Here is a 27481-nt window from a genome sequence, read left to right on the forward strand (position 1 = left end):
AAGGTACTCACACTACCTGAAGTGGTATAGTGTTATGTGAAAATAAATTTGGATTAGTTGTAAATATTTTACAAATTCTAAGGCAACCACAAAAAAAAATAAAGTGTAACTAATATGCTAAGAAATGAGAGAAAATATAATGATATAAAAACACTCAATTAAAACCACAAAAGGCAGAAAGACTGGGAGACAAAAATTGGAATGAAGAACAAGGGCAACAAATAAAAAAAATAGTAGTGAATATGGTAGACATTAATCCAACTATACCAATAATCACTTTGAAAATCAATTATTTCAAGTGAAAATATACTAATGAAAAGACATAGATTGTCAGAGTGAATCAAAAACCAAGATCCAACTACATGTTGTCTATAAGAAAGCCACTTTAAATATAAAGACAAATTAGATTAAAAGTAAATGGATGGAGAAAAATATACCATTCTAAAATAAAGCAAAAGAAAGTAGGAATACTGTATTCATTTCAAACAGAACAGACGTCAAAGCAAAGAAAGTTATCGCAGATAAAGAAGGGCATTACATAATGACAAAGGGGAAAATTCTCTAAGACATAACAATCTTTCATGTATATGTGCCAAACAACAGAGTGTTAGACTACACAAGGCAAAAACTGACATAACTGCAAGGAGAAATAGAAATATATAATCCATTATTATAGTTGGAGACTTCAACATCCTCTATGAGAAATGAACAGATGTTGGGATGCCTGGGTGGCTCAGTTGGTTGAGCATCTGATTCTTGATCTCAGTTCAGGTGATGATCTCATGATTCATGAGACTGAACCCCATACTGGGCTCTGCCCTGACAACACAGAGCCTGCTTGGGATTCTCTCCTCTCTCTCTGCCCCTCTCTGCTTACATGTGTGTGCATGTTCTCTTTCTCTCTCAAAATAAACTTAAAAAAAAAAAAAAAAAAAAAAAGAACACATCTATCAGCAAATCAGTGAGGACACAGTTAAGCTCAACACCATAAATCAACTGGGTATAATAGATATTTGTAGATTACTTCAGCCAAAAACAACAGAGTACACAATTTCTCAAGCTCACATGGAACATTCACAAAGACAGGCCACATTCTGGGCCATAAAACATACCTTAACAAATTTAAAAGACTAAAAATCATATAAAGTCTGCTCTTAGACCACAATGGAATTAAATTGGAAATCAAAGCAAGAAAGGTAACAGGAAAATCCCTAAATACATGGAAATTAAACAGCCTACTTCTAAATAAAGCATGAATCAAGAAAAATTTAAAAACATATTAACCTAAAACTTAAAAACATACTAACTCAAAATGAAAACACAACTTAGGAAAACCTGTGGGATGCAGGGAAAGCACAGAATAGAAGGAAATTTTTAGCATTAAATGTATATACTAAAAAAGAAGACAGATCTAAAATCAATAACCCACATTTCTAAATTAGGAAACTAGAAAAAGAATAGCAAATTAAGTCCAAATTAAACAGAAAAAGAATAAGAAAGCAGAAATCAATGAAACTGCAAACAGAAAAATCAGAAAAATGAACAAAACAAAAAGCTGTTTCTTTGAAAGACCAATAAAATCAACAAGCTTCTAGCCAGAAAGAAAAACAGAAGACACAAATTACTAAAATCATAAAGGAAAGAGGTGATATCACTGCAAATCCCACTGACATTAACAGGATAATAAAGGAATACTATGAACAACCACATACCCATAGATTTGATAACCTAGATGGAATGGACCAATTTCTTGAGAGACACAATGTGCCAAAACTCACACAAAAAGACATTCTGAATGGGCATCTATTTATTAAAGACATTGAATCAATAATAATCTTCCAAAAGAGAAAAGGGCTAGGCCCAGCTGGGTTCAGTGGTGAACTCTACAAAACATTTAAGGAAAAAATTATACCAATTCCTTATAATTTCTTTCAGAGGACAGGAGCAGAAGAAACACTTCCCAATTCATTCTATGAGGCCAACATTACCCTAATACCACAACCAGACAAAGACACTACAGGGGAAAAAAAAAAAAAAACAAAACACAGACTCATCTCTCATGAATATCAGTGCAAAAATCCTCAATAAAATATTAACAAATAGAATACAACAAAGTATGAAAAGAATTATACACCATGACCAAGTGGAATTTATCCCAGGTATGCAAGACTGGTTTATCATTCAAAAATCAATTAATACGATTACATCAACAGGCTAAAAAAGAAAAATGACTACTATTATCAATAGATGTACAAAAAGAATTTGACAAAATCCAACACCCATTCATGATAAAAACTATTAGTAAACTAGAACAGAAGGAAATTTCCTCAACTTGATAAAGCATATTGGCAGAAAACCTACAGCTAACCTCGTATTTCATGGTAAGAAACTAGAAGCTTTCCCACAAAGACCAAAAACAAGTTAAGAATATTCCGTCTCTCCACTCTTTTTCAACATCAAAATGGAATTTCTAGCTAATGCAATAAAACAAGTAAAGGAACTAAAAGGTATACAGATTGGGAAGGAAGAAATAAAACTGTTTGTAAATGCCCTCATCATCTGTGTAGAAAATCTGAAAGAATTGGGGCGCCTGGGTGGCGCAGTCGGTTAAGCGTCCGACTTCAGCCAGGTCACGATCTCGCGGTCCGTGAGCTCGAGCCCCGCGTCGGGCTCTGGGCTGATGGCTCAGAGCCTGGAGCCTGTTTCCGATTCTGTGTCTCCCTCTCTCTCTGCCCCTCCCCCGTTCATGCTCTGTCTCTCTCTGTCCCAAATATAAATAAACGTTGAAAAAAAAAATTAAAAAAAAAAAAGAAAATCTGAAAGAATCAACAAAAAAAACACCTGGAACTAATAAGCAATTATAGCAAGTTATAAGATACAAGTGATTATAGCAAGTTGTCGGATACACCTATGAGAATGGGCAAAATCCAGAACACTAACAATACCAAATGCTAACAAGGATGTGGAGCAACAGGAACTCTGATTCATTGTTGATTGTTGGCAGGAATACAAAATGGTACAGCCACTTTGTGGGACAGTTTGGTGATTTCTTTTTTTCTCTTTCCCATTTAAGTGTGTGTGTGTTAACTGAAGTATAGTTGACATACAAAGTTATATACAGTTTGGGGGCTCCTGAGTGGCTCAGGTCATAATCTTGCGGTTCGTGAGTTCAAGGCCTGCATCGGGCTCTGTGCTGACAGCTCAGAGCCTGGAGCCTGCTTGGGATTCTGTGTCTCCCTCCCTCTTTGCCCCTGCCCTTCTCGCACTGCGTCTCTCTCTCTCTCTCTCTCTCTCTCTCTCTCTCAAAAATAAATAAACATTAAAAAAAATTTTTTTCAAAGTTATATACAGCTTGGTGGTTTCTTACAAAACTGAACATATTCTTACCATAGAGAGAAACCTTTATAAGTACAAAGTTTCAGTCCTGCAGGATGAAAAGAGTTTCTGGAGATGGATGGTGGTGATGAGCTCAAACATATACATAAGTCTAAAATCCAATGTAATTTATCTTTTTAAAAAACTTTTCCAAAAAAGAAATAAGCCAAATAAAAGCAGACCAAATGCCCTATCCACAAGAGAATGGACACACTATGATATATTCATACACTAGAATACTTACAGCACTAAAAATGAATAAACTAAAACTACCTACATCTACAAAGAAGAATCTCAAAAACCCAAGTCTATATGAAAAATGCAATTCTCAAAATATGCACCATGTTGACTCCATCTATTAAAGAATTCAAAACCATACTGAAGAGCAAGAGAAAAATCAATACATGTCAGGATAGGAAGTAACAGACGTTACTGGGGAGGGGACACACAGGACTTCTATGGTATTTGGTAACATTCCGTTTATCAAGCTAGTTAGCCCATAGACAGGAATTATTCATATTTTTCTTTTATTCTTTATATACATTTCATATATATTCTTTACTATGTATGAAATAATTCATAATTGGATGAAAATACATACTATTAAAATGAAAATCATTTTTACATAAGCTAGTATAGCTTTATGTTCTTAAGTAGATAATACACATCTGAAAATGGCCGGACTTTATCTGCACTTCAAGCTATTACCCTCAAGAGAAAATACGAATGATAAAGCAAATCTATTCTTATTTTCCTAAGGATGTAAGTTTTTTCAATAGATGAATTTGCAATTAATCAAAATCTACTGAGTCTAATCCTTAAATAGGAACTTTGAAGAAATAAGACTCCTAACACTTTAGCCAAAGACTATTAATGACTCAGCTGGTGTCATCAATGCCCAAGCAAGAGATACAAACTCCACCACCCTTTTAGCACATTTTCTTTCTTCATTGCTAGATTTCTTTTATACCTTGGACAAGTCAGCTGTTCTCCCATGACTGAACAACTCTGCTTTGATCTCTTCTACTTTTTTCCTGTCAGCTTCATTTAATTCTGAAATGGAGTAGCCACACTCATGAGCCAGATTAAATTTCAGATTCCAGGCTGAAAAGAAAACATAAACACACTGGAGATAATGCAATGCAAAAATCATAATTTGTCAGTGATTATAAGAACACAGAAAACCATCAATATATCCAACTAAATGCCTGCCACAATACTTGGCAAAAAGTAGGTGTTCTCCATTATATGACAAACTATTAGAAGTTTTCAAGAACAATCATCTCACTGAAAAGTGTGACTTTTAAAAACCACATTCTATAGGTATTTCTCCAAAGATGCCACCTTTCTATGATTTTCAATTATTTTTATCTTAATCTTCCTTCCAATAAGGACAATCCCTTTGCCTCCCCTATACGTTCCTGTTACAGTTACTGCTACTACCATGAGAGCTGATATTTAACAATAATAAATAAAACTTGGGAGTTTTCTGGAGAGTCAAAATATGCGTAAGTGATAAAAGGAATGGCACAAGTAGTTAATCTCAAGGCAAAATTCCCAAGGAGGCCTGAAGTGTTTATAAGATGCTTGCTAAAATATATTCCCCAGGGGCACCTGGGTGGCTCAGTCGGTTAAGCATCCAACTTTGGCTCAGGTAATGATCTCACAGTTCATAGGTTTGAGCCCGTGTCAGGCTCTGTGCTGACAGCTCAGAGCCTAGAGCCGGCTAAGGATTCTGTGTCTCCCTCTCTCTCTGCCCTTCCTCCTCTCATGCTCTGTGTCTCTGTCTCAAAAATAAATAAGAACATTAAAAAAATGTTTAATGAATATTTTAAAAAATTTTTTTAATTCCCCATTTTGTCTTAAAGATTTCTTTTTTAATAGCATTCTATTATTAGAGATTAATGGGACTAGAACATCCTCTTTTAAACCTCTAACCTAAGTTTTAGTGTGAAGTACTTCAGTTTTTTCTAATATCTAAAATATGCTCTAAGAACTGTATTAGAAAAATGGAGAAGTATATTTACTTTTATGATACAGTGTGACTTAGAGCAGAGCAAACTTTTCTTTGTTTTTTCTGCCTTCAAAAGAGAATCCTATAATAGGAGGATTAAGGAAACGTTAAGTACTTTAGGAATCTGGAAACCCAAGCTATCTCCTTACTCTCCTTCAGGCTTCAGAACCTACCTAAGACCCTAAAATCAGACTAGTACTATTAATACTGTGACCGAGTTACATTATTGGTTAAATGGACTTATTCTGAATAGTGGTGGAAAATGTAATCATTTAACAGTTCTATAAGAAAATAAATTCAGATTCCAAACACAACTTTAAACAAATTCTTAAACTATAATGTTTATAAGTCTGACCTGACTTGATGACAATCAGTTCCTACCTCGTGCTCGTACTCGACATTCCTCTTCCTCTGCATTTCTGAGTATTTGTTTAGCATGATTCAATGAGGATTCACACTTGAGAAGGTTTTTGACATGTGCAGCCAGTGAATCTACATTGCTACCACCACAATCATCACTCTCTGACACACTTTCTTCTTCTCTGCTATCTGTCAAACTTGTCTTGGGTGAAGCACATGGAAAGAAATTTAGAAGAACATCAGAAACTGACTCCAAGGAATTACTGTCCCATGAGCAGGAACTGGCATCACTACTTGAATCACTTTTAATGATAGTCATCATAGGGATAACAATTTTATTGCCAATGGTTCCACTATACCCTTCAGGTTCAGATCTCATTACGGATTGGGCTGCTCTATACTGTCGAAGGGTTTCATCTAACGTCACTCCGGCTTTGCTTTCTGCTTCTTGTAGAGGACTTCTAAGTGTGGTTGAACTAATAAACTCCCAGTTCTCAATGCCTCTCTGGCATTTCAGATTTGTCTGTGTGCTAATATCTTTCTGTATGCACTTGTTGCTTGGGCTTTCCTCTGTAAATGGCTGTCTCCGAGGCAAATCACTATTAGATTCAGCAGCTGTGAGGGGCTCTTTGAAGCAAACCATCTTCTTAGATTGTATAATTGAAATATCACTAACATCTCGGAAAGGGACAAGAGGAGCAGGAAAATTGCATCGTTTCAGTGCTATATTTTCTGCCTCCATTAAAAGGGTCCGAATCTCTTTAAGAGTTTTGGAACTATTGCTTGTATCTTGAATTTCCACAGAGCCGACATCTTCAAAACCTGAAGATTCTGGCTTACTTATTATAACTCTACCATCAGCCTGAGAACTTAAAGGCATACTGCTTGAGATAATACTGGAGTTAGGAGAATCCAAATTATCTATTAGCATTTGAACATGGTCTGAAACAAGTTTCTGCTTCTCACTATGTGAATAAGTACCAGGAGTAACTGTTGATAAACCAGTACTCTGATCAGCTTGCCCAAGACCACGTGAGAACATCACAGAATCTTCAGGTAGATGTCTATCTGGAAAATCTTGTTGGTAGAATAAATTTGGTTTCTCTCTGTGTGAAAAGGAACGAGGAGGAGCTGTTGGTAACAGACTTTTCTGGTCAGCTGGTACAGGAATTGATGAAACGTTCAGTGCATCTTCAGCTAAATGTTTGTCTGTCAATTCCTGTGGGTAGAAAATATTAGATTTCTCTCTGTGGGAAGAGGAACTAGAAAGAGGTATTGGTATCCCAGAATTCACAACAATTGGCTCAGGGACAGGTGAAATCTTCAGAATATCCTCAATCTCAAAATTCTGAGAACAGGAATTATGAAAAACTGTCGGTAACGGAGTCTTCTGGTCATCTGGTCCACTCACAGTTGAAATTTTGGGTTTTTCTCTTTTTGAGTAGGAACTAGGGGGAGCTGTTAGAAACTCAGTCTTCTGGACATCTGGTAAAATCACAGGTGAAATCTTGAGTTTCTCTTTATGTGAGTAAGAGCTAGAAGGTCCTGTTGGTATCTCAGTCTTCTGGTCAGCAGGTCCAGGAAGAGCAAAAACTTTTAAAACTTTTTCAGTAACATCTGGAAGCTCCTGCTGGTAAAGAATACTGTCCTTCTCTCTGTATGAGTAGGAACTAGAGGGGATTATATGTATCTCAGTCTTCTGGTTAGCTGGTCCAGAAACAGGTGAAACTTTCCAAGTTTCTTCAGTAATATCTGACGACTCCTTCTGGTAAGAAAAGATGGGGCTCTCTCTATGTGAATAGGAAGTGGAGGGCCCAATTTGTATCCCAGTCTTCTGGTCAGCTGGCCCAGGAGTGCCTAAAACTCTTAAAGCACCTTCATTAGGATCTGACAACTCCTGATGGTAAGAAATGATAGGCTTCTCTCTATGTGAGTAAAAAGTAGAAGTTACTGCTGGTATTCCAGTCTTCTGGCCACCTAGTCCAGGAACCTTTAAAACTTTTAAAGCCTCTTCAGTAAGATCTGGCAATTCTTGCTGATAAGAAATGATGGGCTTCTCTTTCTCTCTATGTGAGTACGAAGTGGAGGTAACTGTTGGTTTTCTGGTCTTCTGGTCACCTGGCCCAGAAACAGCTGACAATTTCAGAGCTTCTACAGCGAGCTGACTGTCTGACAAAGGCTGTTGGTACAAAACACTTGGCTTCTCTATATGAGAGTAAGAGATAGAAGGTACTGTTGATACCCCAGTCTCTTGGTCTGCTGGTCCAGGAGAAGCTGAAATATTAACAGCCTCTTCAGTGAGATGTCTATCTGATAAGGCCTGCTGGTAGAAAATAATAGGCTTCCCTCCAAGTGAGTAGGAACTAGAAGGTTCTGATGGCAACCCAGTCTTCTGGTCAGCTGGTCCAGGAACAGCTGAAACTTTCAGAGCCTCCTGAGGCACCTGGCTGTCTGTCAAGTCCTGTGGGTAGAAGATAATGGGCTTCTCTCTATGTGAGTAGGAGCTAGAAGGTTCTGATGGCAACCCAGTCTTCTGGTCAGCTGGTCCAGGAACAGCTGAAGCTTTCAGAGCCTCCAGAGGTACCTGGCTACCTGTCAGGCCTTGTGAGTAGAAGATAATGGGCTTCTCTCTATGTGAGTAGGGACTAGAAGATTCTGATGGCAACCCAGTCTTCTGGTCAGCTGGTCCAGGAACAGCTGAAACTTTCAGAGCCTCCTGAGGTATCTGGCTATCTGTCAAACCCTGTGAGGAGAAAATAACGGGCTTCTCTCTATGTGAGTAGGAGGTAGAAAGTTCTGATGGCAACCCAGTCTTCTGGTCAGCTTGTCCAGGAACAGTTGAAACTTTCAGAGCCTCCTGAGGCACCTGGCTGTCTGTCAAGCCCTGTAGGCAGAAGATAATGGGCTTCTCTTTATGTGAGTAGCAGCTAGAAGGTTCTGATGGCAAGCCAGTCTTCTGGGCAGCTGGTCCAGGAACAGCTGAAACTTCCAAAGTCTCCTGAGGTACCTGGCTATCTGTCAATCTCTGTGGGTAGAAGATAATGGGCTTCTCTCCATGTGAGTAGGAACTAGGAGGTTCTGATGATAACCCAGCCTTCTGGTCAGCTGGTCCAGGAAGAACTGAAACTTTCAGAGCTTCTTCAAGTAGAAGGCTGCCTGCGAAGGCCTGTAGGGAAAAACTAACAGGCTCTTCTGTATGTGAGGAGGAAATAGAGGATACTGTTGGTATTCCAGTCTTCCAGTCAGCTGATTCAGATATGGCTGAAACTTTCAGAGTCTCTTCAGTGAGATGAATATCTGGTATGGCCTGTGGATAAAAAATAATGGGCTTCTCTCTCTGTGAGTAGGAAGTGGAGGGGACTACTGGTATTCCAGTCTTCTTGTCAACTGGTTCAGAAACAGCTGTAACTTTTAGAGATTCTTGAGATAGATGACTGTCTGGCAAGTCCTGTGGGTAGAAAATAAAGGGCTTTTCTATATGTGAGTAAGAAGCAGAGGTTACTGTTGATATCTCAGTCTTCTGGTCAGCAGGTCCAGGAAGAGGTGACACTTTCTGAGCCTGTTCAGTTAGGTGACTGTCTGGCAACTCCTGTGGGTAGAAAATAAAGGGCTTTTCTATATATGAGTAAGAAGCAGAGGTTACTGTTGATATCTCAGTCTTCTGGTCAGCAGGTCCAGGAACAGGTGACACTTTCTGAGCCTGTTCAGTTAGGTGACTGTCTGGCAACTCCTGTTGGTAGAAAATACTGGTCTTCTCTCTCTCTGTGTAGAAATTAGAGCCTTCTGATGGTAACCCACTCTTTATTTCAGCTGGTACAGTAGCAACTGAAACTTTCAGAGCCTCTTCAGATAGATGACAGCCTGGTAAGACCTGTTGGTAGAAAATACCGGACTTCTCCCTAGGTGAGTAAGAACTAGAGGGTACTGTTGGTACCCCGGTCTTTGTGTCACCTGGTCTAGGAGCAGATGAAGCTTTCAGAGTCTCTTCAGTTAGATGACTATCTGGTAATACCTGCTGGGAGAAAATATTGGGTTGCTCTCCAAGTGAGTAGGGCCTAGAGGACCCTATTGATATCCCAGTGTTCTGGTCATCTGGTCCAGGAATAGCTAGAACTTTCTGGGCCTGTTCAGTTAGAGGATTATCTGGCAACTCTTGTTGATAGAAAAGACTAGGCTTCTCTCCAAGTGAATAGGAAGTAGAGGTTAGGGTTGGTATCCCAGTCTTCTGCTCAGCAGGTCCAGGAACAGGTGACACTTTCTGAGCCTGTTCAGTTAGAGAACTATCTGGCAACTCCTGTTGGCAGAAAAGATTGGGCTTCTCTCTATGTGAATAGGAAGCAGAGGTTAGGGTTGGTATCCCAGTCTTCTGCTCAGCAGGTCCAGGAACAGGTGACACTTTCTGAGCCTGTTCAGTTAGATGACTGTCTGGCAACTCCTGTTGGTAGAAAATACTGGTCTTCTCTCTCTCTGTGTAGAAATTAGAGCCTTCTGATGATAACCCACTCTTTATTTCAGCTGGTACAGTAGCAACTGAAACTTTCAGAGCCTCTTCAGATAGATGACAGCCTGGTAAGACCTGTTGGTAGAAAATACCGGACTTCTCCCTAGGTGAATAAGAACTAGAGGGTACTGTTGGTACCCCAGTCTTTGTGTCACCTGGTCTAGGAGCAGATGAAGCTTTCAGAGTCTCTTCAGTTAGATGACTATCTGGTAATACCCGCTGGGAGAAAATATTGGGTTGCTCTCCAAGTGAGTAGAGCCTAGAGGACCCTATTGATATCCCAGTGTTCTGGTCATCTGGTCCAGGAATAGCTAGAACTTTCTGGGCCTGTTCAGTTAGAGGATTATCTGGCAACTCTTGTTGATAGAAAAGACTAGGCTTCTCTCCAAGTGAATAGGAAGTAGAGGTTAGGGTTGGTATCCCAGTCTTCTGCTCAGCAGGTCCAGGAACAGGTGACACTTTCTGAGCCTGTTCAGTTAGAGAACTATCTGGCAACTCCTGTTGGCAGAAAAGATTGGGCTTCTCTCTATGTGAATAGGAAGCAGAGGTTAGGGTTGGTATCCCAGTCTTCTGCTCAGCAGGTCCAGGAACAGGTGACACTTTCTGAGCCTGTTCAGTTAGAGAACTATCTGGCAACTCCTGTTGGCAGAAAACATTGAGCTTCTCTCTATGTGAATAAGGAGTAGAGGTTAGGGTTGGTATCCCAGTCTTCTGCTCATTAGATCCAGGAGCAGCTGAAAATTTCAGAGCCTGTTCAGGTAGATGACTTTCTGGCAATGTCTGTTGATAGAAAATTTGGGGCCTTTCTCCATATGAGTAGTAAGTAGAGGATGCTGCAGGTATCCTAGTCTTCTGATCAACTGGTCCAGGAACAGCTGAAACTTTCTGAGCCTGTTCAATTAAATGACTATCTGGCAAGGCCTGCTGGTAAAAGACACTGGGCTTCTCTCCAAGTGAGGAGGAAATTGAAGGTAATATAGGTATCCCAGTGTTTTTACCAGCTGGTCCAGACACAACTGAAACTTTCAAGGCCTGTTCAGTTAGATGACTATCTGACGACTGTTGCTGGGAAAAATTAACATGCTTTTCTCTTTGTAAATAGGAAGTAGAAGGTACTGTTATTTTCTCAGTCCTCTGGTCAGCAGATACAGGAACAGCTGAAACTTTCAGAGCCTCTTCAGTTACATAACTGTCTGGCAAGGCCTGCGAGTAGAAAATACTGTGCTTCTCTCCAAGTGGGTAGGAACTTGGAAAGACTGTCGGTATGCCAGTCTTCTGGTCAGCAGGTCCCGGAACAGCCAAAACTTTTGCAGCCTCTTCAGTTAGATGACGATCTGGCAAGTACTGTAAGCAGAAAATACCAGGCTTCCCTCTTTGTGAGTAGGAACTAGAGGGCACTGTTGATATTCCAGTCTTCTGGTCAGCTAGTTCATGAACAGTTGAAACTTTTAGAGTCTTTTCAGTTGTATGACTATCCAATGCTTGTTGGCTGAGTATATCAGTATGTGGACCAATAGTAGTCTCTTGAGGAAACCTTAAAGCCAACTGAGGAAAGTCCTCAGGGAACAAGGAAAAATGAGATCCAATATCTGAATCTCTGATGCCTGGTTTCAAGGTGGACTGAGTAATTTCAGCTGTGCCTCCTTTAGAAGTATCTCCTAAAAAAGATTTGTTAATACTATTATTATTTTTTTTAATTAAGAAACACTTCTTTTATGCATAAAAGAAATAAAGTAAGCTTTCCTTCCTATGACCTTTGCACTTCTAGTAAGGAATCCAAATCCTAAAGAAACACTCATCAAAGAGACATATATTTATAAAGGTACTAATTACAAAGCCATTTACAACAGGAGACTAATGTGGAAATGATTTAAATATTCAACAATAGAGTACCATTTAAAAACAGCAGCGTATCGGGCTGCCTGGGTGGTTCAGTTAGTTAAGTGTCCAACTTTGGCTCAGGTAATGATCTCATCATTCGGGAGTTCAAGCCCCATGTCGGGCTCTGTGCTAACAACTCAGAGCCTGGAGACTGCTTCAGATTCTGTGTTTCCCACCCCCCCACACACCCCTCCCCCACTCACACTCTGTCTCTCTCTCTCTCTCTCTCAAAAATAAACATTAAGAAAAATAGCAGCATATCCATTTTATACGATATTATGTGGATCTTAAAATTTGGATTTTTCAAGAATTTTTAATGTGATAGGAAAATGCTATCCAGTCTAGGCCTTAATCTCACCCTAAGTTATAAGCTAGTAAGTTAGCCTGTTATTTAGTCATATATGTCAGCAAAAGACATGATACTCCTCAGTCAAAGACAAAATACTTTATTCCATGGCATAGCAAAGGATCATCAACCTATTTTCATGGGTTCCCCTTTCCCTCAAGTCCTAGGAGGGCCCAGATGGATGCTATACATGCAGTGGGTTTAAATGATTCTTCCAATAAATGTACCCTGAAAAAGATAAATATTTTTTAACTATATGAAACTATAAAGTATCTAAAAATTACACTAAGGATTTTGAACTTAATTCTAGATAACATGGGGAACTGTTGATAGATTGGATCAGAACTGTACTGCAGAAATACAGATGCAAGATGGTTGGAAAGGGAATGTAAAAGTGTAAGTGGCACTATCTAACAGAACTCTCTGCAACAACAATAATTTCTACATTTGTACAGTAATTCTAATTCTAAACTGCAGTAGAAAGTAAATGACTGCAATAGAAATAACAAGATTTGACAACAAATGTATTTATTTGTTCATTCAAAAAAATTAATGTTTACTTTGTGCCTATCACTGTTCTAGATATAGGAAATAGGGCAATAAACAAATAGACAAAGCTTACACTCTAATTCTGCTTCACAAAACTTACATTCTAACAGTAGGAAACAAACAATAAATGGTAAAACATAGGGTATGTTGGATGATGGCAAAATGGTTGATATATACAACAAGTATTATCTACACAGATCTTCTTCACCTTACAATGGGATTACATCCCAATAAGCCCATCAGAAATTGAAAACAAGTCAAAAATACATACAATAATCTAATCTACCAAACATCACAGCTTAGCCTAGCCTAAGTTAAACATGCTCAGAACATTTACATTGGCATAAAATTGGGCAAAATTACCTAACACAAAACCTATTTTATAATAGGTGTGTAATTTACTGAATACTGTACTAAAAGTGAAAAACTGAATGGTTTTATGGGTCCAAAATGGTTGTAAGCATTATCAGTTTTTTACCCTTATATCACATAGCTGACTGGGAGCTGTGGCTCACTGCTACTGCCCAACATTACAAAAGAATATCAATATCACATATGGCTAGCCTAAGAAAAGATCAAAATTCATTATTTGGAGTATGTTTTCTACTGAATGCATATCATAAAGATGAAAAATCCTACGTCAAAGCATCCTAAGTGGGGGACCATCTGCACTTTACATATAAAGAAATTAAGTTTCAAAGATGAAGATATAAGACTGCTTCTCAATATGGAGATCTTGTAAATTTGCAGAATCTGATCAATAGGTATAGGGTGGGATCTGAAGTTTTACATTTGTAACAAGCTCCCCAGTGATGTCCAATATTTTCAGTCCTCAGACATTTTGAGTGGTAGATAAATAACATCTTCAGAGTTCTACAGTGAGTAAGTAACAAAAACAGGCATTTTAACCTTTTAATTCTAACTCCAAATTCTGAATTCTTTTCACTAAGCTGACTGCTGTTCTAAACCCAATGGTAAGCTTCAAAAAAGAAGCTAAATAGAAAATTAAATGGGTTGAGAAGTAAATTATAAGGTACGGAAGTACAGTATCAAGTATTAACTCTTCAAGAAAACTAAAAGAGAAGGGAAGATGTAATATGTATAGTAACTTGAAAAGGAATATGAATTACGGGAAAGTTTTGTGAAAAAAGACTCAGAAATTAACAAAGCAAACAGATTAATGAAGTGAACAACCAATGGCTCACAGAAGAAATCAAAACGGAAACCAAAAACATTGAAACAAATGAAAATGGAAATACAAGACACCAAAACTTATGGGATGCAGTTGCAGCATTCTAAGAGGGAAGTTAAGGGACGCCTGGATGGCTCAGTTGCTTGAGCATCTAACTTCAGCTCAGGTCATGATCTCATGGCTTGTGAGTTTGAGCCCCACCTGGGGCTCTGTGCTGACAGCTTAGAGCCTGCTTCAGATTCTCAGTCCCTCTCTTGCTCTGCTCTTCCCCCGCTCATGCTCTCTATCTCTCAAGAATAAATAAAACACTTAAAAAAAAATTTAAGTTAATAGTAAATAGTTATAGTGATAAATGCCTACAGCAAGAAACAAGAAAACCTCATCAAATAAACAACTTAACTTTACATCTTAAGGAACCAGAAAAAGAACAAAGCCCAAAAATCAATGAAACTAAGATCTGGTTATTTTAAAAGATTAACAAATTGACAAACAAACTGACACCACCATCACTCCACAAACCAGAGAGGACACAAATAAATAAAATAAAAAATGAAAAATGAAATATTACAACTTATACCACAGAAATGCAAAAAATCATAAATGACTTTCTACACTTTTACACCAACAAATCTGACAACCAAGAAGAAACATATAACCTACCAAGACTGAATCATGACAAAGGAGGAAATCTGAACAGACTAATTACTAGTAAGAGATTGAATCAGTAATCCAAAGTGTCCAAACTGGGGGTATAGCTCAGGTGTAGAGCATTTGACTGCAAAAGTGTCACACCAAAAAAAAAGGCCAGAACCAGATGGCTTCACTGGTGAATTCTACTGAACATTCACACAATCAATACCAATCTTTCTCTAACTCTTCCAAAACATAAAAAGGAACCTTTCCAAACATCTTCTAGAAAGCCAGCATTACTCTGATGCCAAAACCAGATAAGGAAATTACAAAAAAGTAAAATTACAAGCCAATATCCCTAATGAACATAGATGCAAAAATCCTCAACAAAATATTAGCTGACAATATTCAATAATACATTAAAACAATCATAGGCAAGATCAAGTAGAATTTATTCCAGGAATGCAAGGATGGCTCAACATCTGCAAATCAATCAACATGCTACACCAATATTAACAAAATGAAGGATAAAAATCATGTAACCAGCTCAATAGATATAAAAAGCAACTGACAAAATTCAACACCCATTCATGATAAAAATTCTCAATAAGGAAGGTGTAGACAGAATATACCTCAACATTATAAAGGCCACATACAATAAGCCCACAGCTAACAGCATACTCAACAGTGAAAAGCTGAAAGCTTTTCCTCTAAGATCAAGACAAGATAAGGGTTCCCATTCTCACCACTTTTATTCAACATAGTATTGGAAACCCTAGCCAGAGCAATTAGGCAATAAAACGGAAGAGAAAAACAGGCATCCAAATAGGAAAGGAAGAAGTAAAACTGTCTCTATTTGTAGATGGCATGCTATTACATATGGAAACTCCTAAAGACTTCATCAATAAACTGTTAAAACTAATATATTCAGTAAAGTTGCAGGTTACAAAATTAACATACAAAATTGGTTATGTTTTTATACATTAACAAAGAACTATTAGAGAAATTAAGAACGCAATTCCATTTATAATTACATTTAAAAAATTTTACTTAGAAATAAATTTAACCAGGGAGGTGAAAGATCTATGCATTACAAACTACAAGACATTGATGAAAGAAGCGAAAAGATCTACACATCTGAGAAGCTCAATCAACTCAATGTACAATAAACATAGAGATCCACACCAATACATAATCAAAATGTTGAAAGACTGAATATCTTGAAAGTAGCAAGAGAAAACAAATCACATACAGGGGAATGCTAATAAAATTAAGAGTTGACTTCTCATCAGAAACAACAAAGGCCGGAACACTGAAGGCATATTCAGAGTACTAAAAACAAAAAGACTGTCAACCAAGGATTCTAAACCCAGGAAACTACCTTTCAAAAGGATGAAATAAAACACTGCACAAAATGTATAAAGAACTTAAACTCAACACCCAAAAAAGCAAATAATCCAGTGAAGAACTGGGCAAAAGGTATGAACACACACTTTTCCAAAGAAAACATCCAGATGGCTAATAGACACATGAAAAAATGCTCAACATCACCCATCATCAGGCAAATACAAATCAAAACACAATGAGAAACCATCTCACACCTCAAAATGGCTAAAAGTAACAACTCAGGCAACAACAGATGTTCACGAGGATGCGGAAAAGAGGAACCCTTTTGCAATGCTGGTGGTAATGTAAACTGGTGCAACCACTCTGGAAAACAGTATGGAGGTTTCTCAAAAAATTAAAATAGAACTACCATACAACCCAGAAATTTTGTATCCAAAGGATACAAAAATGCTGATTCAAAGGGGCTGAATTCAAACACTGAATTCATTGAAATGCTGATTCAAACATTGGGGCACATGCACCCCAATGTTTATAGCAGCACTATTGGCAATAGCCAAAGTACAGTAAGAGCCCAAATGTCCATCAACTGATGAATGGATAAAAAAGATGTGGTATATATACACAATGGAATATTACGCAGCGATCAAAAAGAATGAAATCCAACCATCTGCAACAACATGGACAGAACTGGAGTGTATTATGCGAAGCTAAATAAGTCAGTCAGAGAAAGACAAATATATTCCACTCATATGTGGAATTTAAGAAACAAAACAGATGAACATAGGGGAAGGGAAGGAAAAATAAAGTAAGATAAAAACAGAGAGGGAGACAAACCAGAAGAGACTCTTAAATACAGAAAACAAAGGGTTGCTGGTGGGGTGTTGGGTAGGGAGATGGGCTAAATGGGTGATGGGCATTAAGGAGGGTACTTGCTGGGATGAGCATTGGGTTGTTGCATTTAAATGATGAACCACTAAATTCTATTCCTAAAACAAATACTACACTATATGTTAACTAACTTGGATTTAAATTTATTAAAAAATTTCAGTTACACAAAAACTGAGAGAATCTGTCGATAGAAACCATCATACAAGAAATACTAAAGGAATTCTTCAGGCTGAAACCTGAACAGTTACTGACACCAGACAGTAAATTAAATTTACAAAACAAAAACAATGCTAGTAAAGATAATTATATAGGTCATTTCAAAAAGAAAACATATTTGCGTATTTCTTTTCTCTTCTTTTCTTAGCTGATTTTAAAAGCAATTTTACACAAAGCACTATGCATATAACTCTAGCATTGGGGCTGTAATATATTGAAATGTAACATATCTGACAACATCAAAAGGAGGCAGGTGGGAGCAAAGCTGGAGTGGAGTAAGGAAAGGACACTTTCCTTTTGTTTAGATGATAACAAATCCACAGGAACAAATAAAGAGAATAAAAAATGGTAAATTAGGGGCGCCTGGGTGGCGCAGTCGGTTAAGCGTCCGACTTCAGCCAGGTCACGATCTCGCGGTCCAGGAGTTCGAGCCCTGCGTCGGGCTCTGGGCTGATGGCTCAGAGCCTGGAGCCTGTTTCCGATTCTGTGTCTCCCTCTCTCTCTGACCCTCCCCCGTTCATGCTCTGTCTCTCTCTGTCCCAAAAATAAATAAACGTTGAAAAAAAAAATTTAAAAAAAAAATGGTAAATTAGAAAATTAATTAATAAGCTCTATAAATACTTGCTCCCCTTCTCTAAGCTTGTTAAAAATACATAAAATTAGGGGCGCCTGGGTGGCGCAGTCGGTTAAGCGTCCGACTTCAGCCAGGTCACGATCTCGCGGTCCGTGAGTTCGAGCCCCGCGTCGGGCTCTGGGCTGATGGCTCGGAGCCTGGAGCCTGTTTCTGATGCTGTGTCTCCCTCTCTCTCTGCCCCTCCCCCGTTCATGCTCTGTTTCTCTCTGTCCCAAAAATAAATAAAAAACGTTGAAAAAAAAATTAAAAAAAAAAAAACATAAAATTATATAAATAGGTATAACAATATAACAATGTATTCTTGTGTTTGTAACACATATAGGTGTAATATGTATAGCAATTATAGCAGAGGGAAAAGAGGGAACAGAGCTATACGAGAGTAATGTCTCTGTATCACACTACAATTAAGTTAGTAGAAATCAGGTATATATTCTAAGATAAATTTTATAAGCCCTAGAGCAACCACTAGAACATAAATTTAAAAATTAGCTAGAAAATCATTAAAGAAATTTACATGTCACACTAGAAAATATTCACTAAATGTAATAAAAAGCAGTAAAGGTGGAAAAGAACAACAAAAAGACATGAAACATGGAAAACAAAAAGTAAACCCAACAAATGCACATCTAATCTTAATCTATGACACTGAACGTAAATTGATTAAACAACCACATCAAAAGGCAAAGATTGTCAGATCTAGATTTAACACACACACACACACACACACACACACACACACACACACACACACACGATCCAACTACAAGCTGTTTACAAGAGATAGACTTTAGACCCAAAAATCCAAATGTACTGAAGAAATGAAAAACATCTACTGTACAAGCAGCAAGTGTAAGAACTGAAATGCCTATACTGACCTAAGACAAAATAGACCTTAAAACAAAAAATGTTACAAAAATTAAAGAAAGACCATTTATAACAACAAAAGGTCAATTCATAAGGAATGTATAACAATTATAAACATAAATGCACTTAATATCATAGTCTCAAATATAAAAGCAAATATGACAGAAAAAAATGATAAAACAGACAAACAATAATAGAGACTTCAATATCCTACTTTTGAAAATGGAGAAAACAACTAGGCAGAAGATCAACAAGGATACAGAAGACTTGAACACTATAAACTCCTGGAACTAAGAGACATGTATAGAACATACCACCTAACAATAGAAGAATGCACATCCTTCTCAAGAGTAACCATACATTCTACAGAATAACCTATACACCAAAACATAAAAACAAGCCTCAATAAAATTTAAATGAACTGAAATCATGTAAAACATGTGTTCTCCAACATAAATAGAATCAAATGAGACATTAATAACAAAAGGAAATTTACAAATATATGGAAATGAAATGAGATATTCCCAAATAACCAAGGGGTCAATGAAAACAAATTGCAATAGAAATTAAACATATTTTAGATGAATTAAAACAAAAACACAACAAACCAAAACTATGAGTAGATTGCTAAAGTTGTGCTTAGAAATTTATCAGTGTGAACACCTATATCAAAAAGAAAGATCTCAACCCATGCTCCTGGATAGGAAGAATATTGTTAAAATGTCAATACCACCCAAAGCAATCTACATATTCAATGCAATCCCTATCAAAGTAACACCAGCATTCTTCACAGCGCTAGAAGAAATAATCCTAAAATTTGTATGGAACCAGAAAAGACCCCGAATAGCCAAAGCAATCTTGAGAAAGAAAACCAAAGCAGGTGGCATCACAATCCTGGACTTCAAGCCATCCTACAAAGCTGTAATCATCAAGACAGTATGGTATTGGCACAAGAACAGACACTCAGATCAATGGAACAGAACAGAGAACCCAGAAATGGACTCACAAACATATGGCCAACTAATCTTTGACAAAGCAGGAAAGAATATCCAACGGAATAAAGACAGTCTCTTCAGCAAGTGGTGCTGGGAAAACTGGACAGTGAGATGCAGAAAAATGAACCTGCACCACTTTCTTACATCATACACAAAAATAAACTCAAAATGGATGAAAGACCTCAATGTCAGACAGGAAGCCATCAAAACCCTCGAGGAGAAAGCAGGCAAAAACCTCTTTGATCTTGGCTGCATCCAACTTCTTACTCAATACGTCTCCAGAGGCAAGGGGAACAAAAGCAAAAATGAACTACTGGGACCTCATCAAAATAAAAAGCTTCTGCACAGCGAAGGAAACAATCAGCAAAACTAAAAGGCAACCGACAGAACGGGAGAAGATATTTGCAAATGACATATCCGATAAAGGGTTAGTATCCAAAGAACTTACAAACTCAACACCCAAAAAACAAATAATCCACTGAAGAAATGAGCAAAAGACATGAATAGACACTTCTCCAAAGAAGACATCCAGACGTCTTCAACTGACACATGAAAAAATGCTTAACATCACTCATCACCAGGGAAATACAAATCAAAACCACAATGAGATACCACCTCACACCTGCCAGAATGGCTAACATTAACAACTTAGGCAACAACAGATGTTGGTGAGGATGTGGAGAAAGAGGATCTCTTTTGCACTGCTGGTGGGAATGCAAGCCGGTGCAGCCACTCTGGAAAATAGTATGGAGGTTCCTCAAAACACTAAAAATAGAACTACCCTACGACCCAGCAATTGCACTACTAGGCATTTTTCCACAAAATACAGGTGTGCTGTTTCAAAGGGACACATGCACCCCCATGTTTATAGCAGCACTATCAACAATAGCCAAAGTATGGAAAGAGCCCAAATGTCCATCGATGGATGAATGGATAAAGAAAATGTGGTGTGTATACACACACACACACACACACACACACACACACACACACACACACACACAATGGAGTATTACTCGGCAATCAAAAAGAATGAAATCTTGCCATTTGCAGCTACATGGATGGAACTAGAGGGTATTATGCTGAGCGAAATTAGAGAAAGACAAATATCATATGACTTTACTCACTGAGGACTTTAAGAGACAAAACAGATGAACATAAGGGAAGGGAAACAAAAATAATATAAAAACAGGGAGGAGGACAAAAGAGAAGAGACTCATAAATATGGAGAACAAACTGAGGGTTACTGGAGGGGTTGTGGGAGGGGGGATGGGATAAATGGGTAAGGGGCATCAAGGAATCTACTCCTGAAATCATTGTTGCACTATATGCTAACTAATTTGGATGTAAATTTTAAAAAATAAAAAATAAAATTAAAAAAAAGAAAGATCTCAAATCAATAACCTATTCTTTTATCTTAAGAAACAGTAAAGAGCCCAAACTAAAACTGAAGTGTGAAAGGAAGGAAAAAATAAAGGCAAAAAGGAAATAAATGAAACAGAGATTTAATTTTTTTTTTATTTATTTTTGAGGCGGGGGGGCGGGGGAAGGCAGAGAGAGGGAGGCATGGCATCCGAAGCAGGCTCCAGACTCTGAGCTGTCAGCACAGGGACCAACGCAGGCTCAAACCCACGAGCTGTGTGATCATGACCTGAGCTGAAGTCGGTCACTTAACCAACTGAGCCACCCAGGCGCCCCTGAAGCAGAGATTTAAAAATAGAGAAAAACAGATCAGAAAAAGTAGAGGAACAAAAGTTTATTTCCTTGAAAAGATGAACATAATTGACAAAATTTAGCTAGACTCACCAAAAAAAGAGAAAGAAAAAGAAAACTCAAATTATCAAAATCAGGAATGAAAGAAGGGATATTACTACCAATTTAACAAAATAAAAAGGAGTGACTAGGCCAGGCAGCTTTACAGTTGAGTTTCATCTAATAAAAACTAATTACCAACCCTTTACAAACTCTTCCAAAAACTAGAGGAGACACTGCTTCTCATCTCAACTTGTGACAGTAGTATTACCCTTGTATCAAAACCCAATTAACAACAAAAATCACAAAAAAATCTATACGCCAATACCTCTATGAATATAAACACAAAAGTCCTCAAAAAAATTACTAACAAAACAAATCCAAAAATATGTAAAAAGGATTGTATGCCATAACCAAATGGCACATATAACCAAGAATGCAAGGTTGGTTCAACATATGAAAATTAATTACCGATGCACCTTATTATTAGAATATAGGGCAAAAACCATATGATCATCATAAAAGAAGCAGAAAAAACATTTGACAAAATCTAACACCTTTAACATGGTAAATATGCTCTAAAAACTTCAAATAAAAGGGAACTTCCTCAACCTGATAAAGAGCATCTACAGAAATCCCACAGCTAACATCATACTTAATGATAAAAGACTTCATACCTCTTCACAAAGACCAGGACAAGACAAGGATGTCTGTTCTTGCCACTTCAATGCAACATTGTACTGAAGGTTCAGAGCAATTGGGAAATGAAATATATAAAAGGCACACATGGAAAGAAAGAAGACTACATTTGCAGATGACATGGTCTTGTATATAAAGAAATCCACACACAAAAAAATTAAAGATAATAAACAAATAGTTCAGCAAGATTGCAGCTATAAAATTAACATAGAAAATTCAACACTAGCAAGGAATATTCCCAAAGTGAAATTAAGAAAACAATTTTTCAATAACAACAAAAAGATTAAAATACAGAGTTAATTTAACAAAGAAGTACAAGACTTGTACCCTGGAAACTACAAATATTGTTGAAAGAAATGAAGAAAACCTAAATCCCAGAAAGATGTCCCATATTTATAGGTCAAAGTATTTAATATAAGATGGCATAGTCCCAAATAAAGGAAAGACCACCTATGTTCACAGACCAAAAAATTTAATATTATTATGATGGCAATACTCCCAAACCAGATCTACACATTCAACACAATCTGACTCTACTACAATATGGATGAACTTTCAAAACATTATTCTAAGTAAAATAAGCCAGTCACAAAAAGACAAATACTGTATGAGTCCACTTATATGAGGTATCTAGAGTAGTCAAATTGAGAAACAAAAAGTAGAATGATAGTTGACTAACAGTGGGGGAAATGGGGAACTGCTGTTTAATACTAACAGTTTCAGTTTTACAAGTTTTGTGGATGGATGACAGTAATATTTATACAATGTGAATATTTAACACCATTGCACTATATTCTTAAAAGTGGTGGGGCGCCTGGGTGGCGCAGTCGGTTAAGCGTCCGACTTCAGCCAGGTCACGATCTCGCGGTCCGTGAGTTCGAGCCCCGCGTCGGGCTCTGGGCCGATGGCTCAGAGCCTGGAGCCTGTTTCCGATTCTGTGTCTCCCTCTCTCTCTGCCCCTCCCCCGTTCATGCTCTGTCTCTCTCTGTCCCAAAAATAAATAAAAAACGTTGAAAAAAAAAAAATTTTAAAAAAGTGGTTAAGATGGCAAATTTTATATTATGTGTATTTTACCACTACTAAAAGTATTAATTTTTTAAAAGGAAAAAAAAACCAATAAAGTGGACTTCATCAAAATTCAAAACTACATGCTGTGACTAATACCATCAAGTAAGTGAACAGACATCCCACAGAGTCGGAGGAAATTTTTGCAAATAACATATCTGATAAAGGACTTGTACCCAGAATACATAAAGAACTCTTACAACTTCATATTAAAAAAAAATAAATAACCCAGTTAAAAAGTAAGTATCTGAATAGAGACTTCTCCAAAGATATACAAATGGGTAATAAACACAAGAAAAAAAATGCTCAATATCATTAACAACTAGGCAAAGGTAAATCAAAATCACAATAAGATACCACTTCATATCCACCAGAATGGCTATAATCAAAAAGACAGAAAATAACAAGTGTTGTTGAAGATGTGGAGAAATTGGAACCCTCATAATGCTAATGGCAAAGTAATATGTTGCACATTTTGGAAAACAGTTCAGCAGTTCTTTGAAATGTTAAAACACTGTTACTATAAAACCTGTAATTCCACTCCTAGATATATATCAAAGAGAAAGGAAAATATACATATACACAAAAACATGTACATGAATGTTCACAGCTGTATTGTTCACAACAGCCAAAAATGGAAAAAGACCCAAATGCCCATCGACTGATAAATGGGTGAACAAAATGTGACATTATCTATATAATTGTGTAATTAATTACTTAATAAAAAAGGAGTATCGACACATACTATTAAATGGATACATCTTGAAAACATACTCAAAAGAAGTTTCTCACAAAAGATCACATGCTGTATGATTTAATTTATATGAAAATGTCCAGAATACACAAATTTATGGACACAGTAAATTAGTGGTTGCCTAGATTGCCTAAGGCTGAGGGAGGTGTGGAATGGGGAGTAAGTACAAACAGGTACAGGGTACCTAGAGTATAAAAATATTTTAAAATTAGAGTGTAGTGAGGATGGTTACCAGAGATGAGGTAGGGAGATGAAAGGGATCAAGCAGGGCACTTGTGATGAGCACAGGATATATGCAGTGTTGAATCACTATATTGTGCACCTGAAACTAACAATACACTGTATGTTAACAAACTGGAATTTAAATAAAAACTTTAAAAAATAAATAAAAATAAAATTAGACTGTAGTGATGTTTGCACAACATAGTGAACTGGATACCTTAAATGGGTGAAATGTATTGCATATGAATTACATCTCAAAAAAGCTGTTTTTAAAAAAAGCTAATGACAGATGGTTTCAATTTCCATTCTAAATATATCATTTCTCCTTCCAAAGCTCTAGCTTAGTTGCTCTTATTATATATTTTAATAGTTTTTAAAAAAGAGAATTTTCTTGTCCAACACATAAAGAGCTTAGAAGTCACTCACATCTGCACCAGAAAAGAGCTGAACAAACTGAAAATCAAAACTCTTAAATCCATCAGAGAACTGAGTTCACAGGATAAACAACTGTTCTGAAAACCAGAGAGACAAATAAAAAGAATCAGAGAGGGAGTAATATTAAAGGAGCAGAAGGCACTGGAACCAAAAATGGGCAGGAAAAATCAAACTGCAATTAACCAACTGCTAGAGGCTAAGCATGAACTCACTTTAGAGAGAAAAACTCCTTGGGGAGGGTGTCTGGGTGGTTAGGTTAAGGTCCAACTTCAGCTCAGATCATGATCTCATGGTTCATGAGTTTAAGCACCACATCAGGCTCTCTGCAGTCAGTGCAGAGCCCACTTCGGCCTCAGTCTCCCCCTCTCTATGCCCCTTTCCCCCCACTCTCTCTCTCAAAAAGAAGAGCAAACAATTAAACACAAAAAACAAACAAACAAACAAAACCGAAAAAACAAAACTCCAAAGCCCAGGGAGGACTCTATATTTTCATGAGCTTTACTTCCAGGGGCCTCACAAGGTTCCCAAGATGAAGATGGGACAAAAATACCCTCATACTCTTGGCACAGGGAATGGTAAAGTAACCATTTTAGAAAAAGCCTGGAGCCCTCTGTTTTCCATAATAGAGGGATCTCAAGGGAAACTATATTATCAGAGCCTGACTGCCTAGGTTTTACCTGAGTTAAACCAACCTAGAAGAAGAGAAACACCCAACTCTAGCCCCACCCCACCCCCAAGCCTTCCTGTTTCACCTAAGGAGAGGAAAAACGCTAAGAATAGCACTTGTAAAAGTAATAGCCTAGGGATATAGGCTCACTAAAAGACTGACACCTAATCATAGGATTATTATAATGAAACCTCTCCCCTCCACGCCTTACCACTAGATCAGTAAGGCTCCTCTATAATAACAAGACATTACAAATGATAGAATGGAAGCAAGGCTCAGACTCTATTTAAGGAGTGTCAAAGGAAACCAAAAGACAACACAGGAGACAAAAAACAAAGACACCAGAGGAAATTTTACTGTCTGACAACAGTTACCGCAAACAGTAATACTGCCTAACTTTTAGTCAGTAAACTAAAGCCTCACATCTAAGGCCTATTTACCTTAGTTCTTTTCCCTAATACCTCAAGCACAGTGTTTAACAAAAAATTATAAGGCATGTTATAAGACAAAAAACAGTCTGAAGAGACTAAGCAAGCAACAGAATCTGACTCAGATATGGCAGAGATTTTGGAATTATGAGACCAGGAATTTTAAATAACTGTAACTAATATGCTGAAAGCTCTAATAGAAAAAGTGGACAAAATTCAAGAAGAGATGAGTGATATAAGCAGAGAGATGGAAACCCTAATAAAGAATCAAAAAGACATGACAGGGATGCCTGAGTGCCTCGGCAGGTTGAGCATCTGACTTCAGCTCAGGTCACGATCTCACAGTTTGTGGGTTCAAGCCCCGCATCAAGCTTTGCTCTCACAGGATAGACCTTGCTTCAGATTCTGTCTCCCTCTCTCTCTCAAAAGTAAACATAAAAAATTATTAAAAATTGTTTAAAAAAAGAAATGACAGACATCAAAAACAGCATAACAGAAATGAAGGATGCCTTTGATGGGCTCATCAGTAGGCTGGACATGCCAAGGAACGAATCATTGATTTTTAACAGTAGGTCAATAGAAACTTCCCAAACTGAAATGTAAAGCGGGGAGAAAAAAACACAACCACCCCAGAACAGAATGTCCTTAACAGAACTTAAGGCCAATTTCAAAGGATATAAAGGCAAAAATGAGGTGGTACCCTGAGAGTGCTTTACCAAACCATGCTATAATCCGTAAAAGAGAACCCAAAAAGACATTCTTAGAAATGATTCCCTTCTCAAATCCTATAGTGGTCCTCATGTTTGAGACCAGGACAGAAATGATCTGGGACTCAGATAGTTCTGACATCACAATTATTGCTGATAAAATTAGAGGATATTTGAGGCCAGTCATTTCAACTATGCTCATCACTAAAATCCCTGGTCCAAACAAAGGCCAACATTGCCAGTCTCCTGTCCCCACATTCTATTACTGCTCTATTTTCTTATCTTGGTTCCTCTCACTATTTATTCCTCCCCTCCCAATTTTTCTTCTGTGCTCTTTGAAACAATCTTTCTCAAATTTTTCATACAACACTCTCCAACTTTCTGTCTTGAAAAAAAAAAAAAAAAGAAACTTTATTTTCCCCTTGTTAATACTACTGCCATTTCAGCCCTCTTCCATACACCATGACTCTGGAAACAAAGAGAGATGGAAGTGGCATTTAACTACTTGTCACAATGATTTCTTTACTATTATTTTCCATATTTCTCAAATAAAAAAAAAAAAGAAAGAAAAGAAAACCTTCTTTTTGAGGCTTAGGCTACACACAACTTCTCTACCATCCTTCATCTATCACTTTCTTCTTGCAACTGCCAGTCCCTCCCATTCATTTTTTGAAGACTTCAAGGTCCACAGATTTTCCCTAATAACCAAATCCCATATTAACCAGAAAATAATTAAACATAACTAACTAATTCAATAAGCTAGCGCCAAAATCACCTACTTTCTATCCTAGTGATTTTTATTCAGTTTCAACTATCCAATCCCAGGGCCATGCAACAGATCCAGTCAGCCTTCAAACTGATCCTTATTTAAATGTACCACCTCATGGCACAAAAACAGACACTCAGATCAATGGAACAGAATAGAAAACCCAGAAATGGACTCACAAACGTATGGCCAAC

General features: G+C 37.4%; 1 protein-coding gene across 6 annotated transcripts in view; it reads right to left on the reverse strand.

Annotated features, from left to right (window-relative positions):
- The window catches only part of ALMS1 (ALMS1 centrosome and basal body associated protein), a 231023-nt gene that overhangs the window by 157037 nt on the left and 46505 nt on the right, over positions 1–27481 (reverse strand). For all 6 annotated transcript variants that reach the window (XM_086700836.1, XM_086700840.1, XM_086700835.1 and 3 more), the window contains 2 exons: positions 5771–11908; positions 4346–4479 (listed from right to left, as the gene is read on the reverse strand). In XM_086700836.1, the coding sequence (XP_086556962.1) occupies positions 4346–4479; positions 5771–11908 (6272 nt within the window). The remainder of the gene's footprint in view (positions 1–4345; positions 4480–5770; positions 11909–27481) is intronic.

This window comes from Puma concolor, chromosome A3 (genome assembly GCF_028749965.1).
Source record: "Puma concolor isolate L17-30 chromosome A3, mPumCon1.1.hap2, whole genome shotgun sequence".
Classification (NCBI taxonomy): Eukaryota; Metazoa; Chordata; class Mammalia; order Carnivora; family Felidae; genus Puma; species Puma concolor.